The 7081-nt window shown below is 43.8% G+C and overlaps 1 protein-coding gene across 1 annotated transcript; it reads left to right on the forward strand.

Annotated features, from left to right (window-relative positions):
• Positions 1-1203: 1203 nt before the first annotated feature.
• LOC123631798 (HLA class II histocompatibility antigen, DQ alpha 2 chain) lies at positions 1204-6550 on the forward strand. The gene is made up of 5 exons (XM_045541783.1): positions 1204-1412; positions 4746-4994; positions 5417-5698; positions 5893-6067; positions 6230-6550. The coding sequence occupies exons 1-4, from the start codon at positions 1331-1333 to the stop codon at positions 6045-6047; spliced, it is 768 nt and encodes a 255-aa protein (XP_045397739.1). The 5' UTR covers positions 1204-1330; the 3' UTR covers positions 6048-6067; positions 6230-6550.
• Positions 6551-7081: the final 531 nt, after the last annotated feature.

Here is a 7081-nt window from a genome sequence, read left to right on the forward strand (position 1 = left end):
AGAGTAGCTGTCTTAATCCGATGTTCTATGAAATTGTTCACATTCAACAGAAGAACGCCAAAACCTAACTGTGAGTACCATGCTAGCTCGCAGCAACACCAAGGCCAGGTTAATTGTATCCAGGAAGCTCCCAGAGGTCAGGGCATTTTTTGTCTCACCTTTTTTTTTACAGTCAGTCACTGAGAGGTAAGACAGAGCGCTGAGAAACTCAGAAGGCCCTATAACAGGGACAGAATGATTCTAAATGGAATCTTCATTAACTTGTGGTTTCTATAACACACAGAGAATAGATTCTTCTGAAAAAAAAAAAAGTCTTTTTCTAATGACTGCCTTTAACTTTAGCTCAAGCCCTAGTCCCTTACAAATATCTGGAATTTTAATGTTATAGGATAACAAATATGAAAAGATGCAGTAGTTTAAAGAAAGGAAACCAATTTTCTAAGTCACAGCAATTCCCCTCATTCTACCCTCAACATGTGACTCAATATTCTTAAATTTTAAAAAAAAATCTTAAGAGTAACTGAGCCAGCCAGAGCTTTCTTGAATGTAATCAATGTCCCTAAATTTCCTTTAAAGGTAGTCAAGCAGCACCAGAGCACAGGGCATAAAGATCACTCAGCGCGAAGAAACAATCTGTATGAAAGATGTAAGGCCACTGAAAGCGGCTCCACATGCCATCACAACCCCTTTTACTGCCCTGGACTAAAACACCTGGAGCTTTTGAGAGCTTGAGAAGAAGAACTCACCCAGCTGGATTTATACTAGTAGAAAAGGCAATGATATCACGTGGCTTTACTACCCGCAGAGACCCTCAGGTCAACTCAGAATTTGGAAAATTCCATATGAGCCATAAAAGCAAAAAGAAAGTCAGCTAACCCATGTGTAGAAGCCAAAGAAAGGGCAGGGGATGGGGACTTCCGAGGAGGGAAATCAACTCAGAGAATTATTCCTGGAAGTTGCAACCAGAAAATCCTGAAGGATACCATAGTATTGACGACCTCATCTAGCCATGACGCTGCTCAGAAACCCCTACTCCCTTGCCACCAGCAGACACAGGGTTTAGTATCCTCCCTCCATTCATAGAAAATTCTCCCAGGTCCACTCTGAGTGGAGGCTGCGTCGCAACCCGGGGATTCCCCTCTCTCCTTCCAGGCCTCTTAATGCAAACTCTGCAACTGGCAACTGAAGCGTCACCACAGAGGATTTTTCTGATTGGCCAAAACCTGATCTGGCAGGGTTCGGCTTGGGCGTCTTTAGGTTTCCTCGACTGGCTCTTCACAACTGCTCTACAACTCAGAGCAGCAGCTGCTGGGACCAGCTTGGGAAGAGGATGGTCCTGCACACATCTCTGATGCTGGGGGCCCTGGCCCTGGCCACCACGGTGGGCCCCTGTGGAGGGGAAGACATTGTGGGTGAGTGCTCGGCCGAGGGATGTGCTCTGGAGTGGGAAAACAGGACACTGAAGGGGAAAGAGACAGAGATTTCCTGAGAAATAGCAGAAGTTTCTCAGGGGCCTTTTCAATATTAAGAGATTTAAAACTTATGGCTGTTCCTCCTTCAGGAAACCAGAGCCCCAACCTACTCTCTTTGCTTCCTGTGCTGTTGAGAGTCCACCAGGGACATTATTCTGTTTGTAATATTGGATGCAGTGACTATAGCCTGGAAGTCTCTATGGCATTCCATCTCGATTGCCTCAAAGATTAGGGATGTTCCATGAGTGGAGTATTTTTCACTATTAAATATTTATGAACTATTACTCCCAAATTTCTCTTAACAACTTTTGAAGTTTTCGTGTCTCCTGTAGTCTATCTTGGGATAAACAGTTCCATGAATTATGTATACTGTGTAGACACACAGAACGATGTCCTCTTTCTTCGTCTCAGACTTACACACATCTCGGTGACGGGAACGGGCACAGGTGGGGAGAGGGTGGAGGAGTCTGGTGGGCTGGATGTCTCTAGACAGTCATTTACCACGTGGTCCTCAATCTCAGCTGCCCCATGCATGTCACCTCACAAATAATCAAATAAATGGGTATGTAGGTATGTTCTATAAACAGTGAAAACATATGAATGTCATTGCTTATTATTTTTGACTTATTCCTATTATAGATATAGCTTCATATTTTTTCTTTAGCAAAGTAAGGAGTATCTTTGTTTTTATTTTAAAATTGGGAAATTTATGACGAAAAACTTGGTGAATTAAATTATTTTATTCTCAAATTATCAACTCAAATTACCTGTTCTTCGCCCCGTCCAAGGGCGTGCTGTGAAAGGGAAATGGGCAGGCACAGCCTAGTCCTTCGGTCCTTCAGGCCCCTCTGCCTTTGGCGTCCACTTCCCCCACCTCTCTGCAGACATGCCTTTACCCCTCTTTCCTGCAGGACCCGTCCCTGGCTCCCTGCTGTTTCACAGACATGAGCAGTGGGTCTGCAAAAACAGAAGCTGAAAAGTCAAATGGTTAAAAGGGGAAGCGAAAGGGAAGGTGCGCTGCTCTTCTGCAGCTCCTTGTCCTCGGCTGCTCCCATTGTGGCTCCGGCTGGTAGAGCCGGTTCCACGTTTCCTTTCTCATTGTCACACCTGAGTGCCCTGGTCAGGCTCCACTTGTCCGTTAGGCACAGCGGGAGCGGTACTGAGGGCCTGCGATATTGTAGGGCTGCATGAAAATGTTTCAGTTTTTTAAATTAGAAAAAAAATGAAGTTTTAGAGTCTAAGAAAGTGTTTTAACTTTTCATTCAGCCTAGACTATATTTGTCTTTATACCAATACTGTCATAAAATATAATTTTTAATACTGAGGAAGGGGCCCATGAAAGCGGCGCTGCGTGGGGCTCGCAAGTCATGAGGCCGCCCTGGTCATGGTTGATCCTGGCCTTCATGTGGCTCTGCTGCCTGTGTGCCTGTCAGTCTTCCCCCAAATCTGTGTGATCCTCGAAAATAGCAATTGTCATTCAATGCACATTTTTGAGCACACAATGAGCTAAGTTTTGGGGACTCAGAGGAAAAGTCATGCTACCTGCTCCCCAGAGGGTGCACAGACTAGTGATGGAAACAGTATGGGGAGCAAGAAAGTAGAAGAACCATTGATGAGCAGGACAGTGGACACAGCTGAGGCTGGAACTATAAAAGTGACTTAGTTCCAGTTGGCACAGTACTGTGATATCCTCCAGCAATACTTGGTACCCCAAGACAAGTACCAGATGAAAAGAATGATAGCATATATTCGTGTTTGAAAAAGGAGTCAAGAAGATTTATTGAAAGGACAAGGAGGCTTTGTTGGAGGCCTGTTAAGTGACCAACCAAGGCAGTCATGCTGGAAAGGGAAGAAAGTATGCAGGAAGAAGAACAGACGAACTTGGAGCACAAGACATTGAGACAGAAGGGTCGGAGGTCATAATGTACTTGAAAAGATGTTGATGAGGGGACTTAGCTAAAAATATGGTAACTAAGCAGAGATCCCAAGATGAATAAGAAGTCTCCGGGAAATCTTAAATGATAACTTCATTTCAGACAGAAAAACAGGCCCCTGCACAGAGCAGGGAACATGAAAGGATAATGTAGTTTGATTCAATTGGCAGATACTCGGGGAGGATGTTGGAGCATAAAGGTGTCGATGTCCTTATCGCAGGACTCCCACAGTATATTGTAATTGCTCCTTTACTTACCTGACTCTCCCTCTATTCAGCGCACTCCCTGTTGGCAGAGACCATGCCCGATTGGTGTTTTATTCGTCTCCTGCTATGTGTGGCGCTTGTTGATGCTCAGTAAATGAGGAAGGAATGAAAGATAGAATGGTAAAGGGCTCGTATACATCTTGACAAAAATGTCCAGTTAGGTTCATTTGGGTGGAGTCATCCTGCACTGGCTGCCAGTCTGCTTTGGCACATCATTCATTCTAGGGGAAAGGCTTTAATTTACCTCGAGTCCTCAGGTGAATGTAAGTGTTGATTCAGAACACTGTAGGAGTTTAGTAACCTCCTTCAGAAAAAAGGAGGGAGTAGGGAATGATCAAAATCCAAAAACTAGTAAAGCTTCCATCTTTTTGTTGCAGAAGAAATCAGGTACTTTCCTGTAAGGATTGCTACTGTTAACAAGACAGAGACCTTGGAAGCATTGTTTATGTATTATATATTTTGTTGTGGTGTTGCTGTTCTTGTCATATTCTTTCTTATGTCTTATAATTGTTAGAAGAAACTCTTTTAAAATAATAAGATCCTATGTGCTTTTCTTTGGTTTAAAAAAAGGAAGAGATCCCTTTGTAGAAAGTGTCCTGTTTTGAGGCAGTCCTGAGAGAAAAGGACGTATAATAGATTTATTATTAACTGATGAAAGAATTAAATGAGAGATAAAATTTAGGAAGCAGAGGGAAGTAAACTGAATCTCTGGGGAAGAAAGCTAAAACTGAAACAATTTATTCATTCCTTCTTTTGTTCAATTACAATAGTTATTGTAAGCCTGTGATGTGCCAGCCGCTGAGCTAGGTGCTCAGGGGATAGCAGAAATTAGACATGTGACATTCACCCTCATGGAACGTACGCTGGAGTGGGGAAGACAAACTGGATTCTAACCGAACAACTACCAACACTAAGCGGGGAGGCTCAAGCAGGTGCTGGGAAGTTTGTCTAGCAATTGTGCAAAAGATAGAACCTACATTTTATTTGAAAATCTGTTCCTTCAGTCACTTTGTTCAATAAAGTTCTTTATCCCCTGGTTTTTCACCTTCCTGCTTGTCACCCTCACCTATCAGCTGACCACGTTGCCTCCTATGGCATAAACGTCTACCAGTCTTACGGCCCCTCTGGCCAGTACACCCATGAATTTGATGGAGATGAGGAGTTCTACGTGGACCTGGAGAGGAAGGAGACTGTCTGGCGGCTGCCTGAGTTTAGCAAATTTACAAGTTTTGACCCACAAGGTGCACTGAGAAACATAGCTACAGTAAAATACAACTTGGACATCGTGATTAAACGCTCCAACTCTACCGCTGCTACCAATGGTATGTGTCCACCATCCTGCCTCTCTTTACTGAATCTATCCATTCATACCAGGTTTCACTGCCTTCTTCCCAAAAAGTTCCCAGATCTTCTCATGGCAAATGCCAAAACCTCATTCTCTCTCATCTCAAAAATCATGTATTTCCATGTGATTTTTAGGAAAAGTAAAAGGTCCTTCCCATTATGCATTCATTAAATCCTTCTAGGAGAGGTCTCATACCCTCCTTCTTTATTGAGCTTTCCCACAGAGAGAAGGGCACAGGAGTAAAGCAGAGGCCATGTATAGTGGCTCCCAAGCAGAAGTAAATAAGGCCCTTTGGCTATCAGGTGGGGAAATGCTGGTGGGAGGCTCCTCCAGAGCATTATGTAGGACCTCAGGGCAGACATGCTCGAAATCCACATCAGTGCTCTTTCCTCACCACAGAGGTTCCCGAGGTGACTGTGTTCTCCAAGTCTCCTGTGATGCTGGGCCAGCCCAACACCCTCATCTGTCTTGTGGACAACATCTTCCCTCCTGTGATCAACATCAGCTGGTTGAGCAATGGGCACTCAGTCACAGAAGGTGTTTCTGAGACCAGCTTCCTTTCCAAGAGTGATCATTCATTCCTCAAGATCAGTTACCTCACCTTCCTCCCTTCTGCTGATGAGATTTACGACTGCAAGGTGGAGCACTGGGGCCTGGACAAGCCACTTCTGAAACACTGGGGTATGTATGAGTTCCACCACTTTGGGTGCCTATTTGTCTGTCAAGTACAGAACATCTGGCCTTTTAGCTCCTATATCCCGAAAGTTGTTTTGCATACTTCAAGGGTTTCTTTGAGACCCCACCCATCACCCCATCCCATGCACATGTACATGAACACATTTTATATTCTGACCTCTACAACTTCACTTTCACAGAACCTCAGATTCCAGCCCCTATGTCAGAGCTGACAGAAACTGTGGTCTGTGCCCTGGGGTTGTCTGTCGGCCTCGTGGGCATCGTGCTGGGCACCGTCTTCATCATCCAAGGCCTGCGCTCAGGTGGTGCCTCCAGACACCAAGGGCCCTTGTGAGCCACACCCTACAAGGGAAGGTAAGGGTTCAGATTTGTTAGAGCTGAAGCCACAGTACAGGGGGAAGGAAAGTGAGAGGGGGATGTGGGCACAAATGCAGTTGAAAGTTGTAGAATTGGGAAATGGCATGAAGGTGGCACAGGAGCCCCCTAGACATCAGTCTTATGTCTGTCCTGTTGCAGGTGCATTGCCCATCGACGGGAGCAGAGGAGTGGACTTGCTAGATGACCCAGTACTATTTTCTGGCCCAATTGATCATATTCTTTTTCTCCTCCAAATGTCTCTCCTCTCACTTCTTCTCTGGGATTTAAGGTGCTGTATCCCATTAGAGCTCATAACTGCCTTTGAATTCTCCTCCACACTCCTGAATTTTTTTTTTCTTTTCTCAAATCTTCCTTACTATGGGATGCCTGGGGTAACCCACCCAGCTTCCTAATACCTCAGTGACTTTGACCCAAAAAAATCTCTATAAAAACAATAAATCCCATTTTATGAGGTCTCTATTGGATTTTTTCCTGTCCTTCATCTCAGGGCTAACTGGGACCATGACTAAGAAAGGAAGATTCTTATGTTTCAAGCCCATCTAAGCTCATTTCCCAGATCATGTTTCATGCCTAGTAACATAGGAGCAATCAAGTAAAGTGTAGCTTGATAATATTTTTATATCTTAGCTGAGGTTAATATTTCTCTCTTCCTTTTATTCCCACCCTTAGCCACTGCCACCCCCCCCCAATGCAGGCATCAATAAAGGTAATATATGCCCTTGGCATAGATTTTTGTAGTATAAATACCAAAAAAAACAAAAAACAAGACTTTTCCAATTTTAACATAGCTTTTTAAAAAGTATGACAGAGAAATAAATTAGGAGAAAGGAAATTTGAACTCAAAAGTACTAAAAATAAAAATTTTGATGCCAAAAGTCAAAATTTATTCTCAAAACTTTAAAATTGTGAAGAATGAATGATGACAGTAGAAACTTTCCTCTCCTCCTCTCATCTTGAGGAGATAAGAATTCTCTAGGTAGCAAAAGAAAT

This window comes from Lemur catta, chromosome 2, assembly GCF_020740605.2.
Source record: "Lemur catta isolate mLemCat1 chromosome 2, mLemCat1.pri, whole genome shotgun sequence".
Classification (NCBI taxonomy): Eukaryota; Metazoa; Chordata; class Mammalia; order Primates; family Lemuridae; genus Lemur; species Lemur catta.

What these genes read in the sequence shown, in the direction of transcription:
- LOC123631798 (XM_045541783.1), top strand. Translation starts at nt 1,331, where the DNA reads ATGGTCCTGCACACATCTCTGATGCTGGGGGCCCTGGCCCTGGCCACC. An exon ending in CTCTACCGCTGCTACCAATG is followed by an intron (nt 4,995 to 5,416) that starts GTATGTGTCCAC and finishes TCCTCACCACAG; the next exon opens with AGGTTCCCGAGGTGACTGTG. An exon ending in GCCACTTCTGAAACACTGGG is followed by an intron (nt 5,699 to 5,892) that starts GTATGTATGAGT and finishes TCACTTTCACAG; the next exon opens with AACCTCAGATTCCAGCCCCT.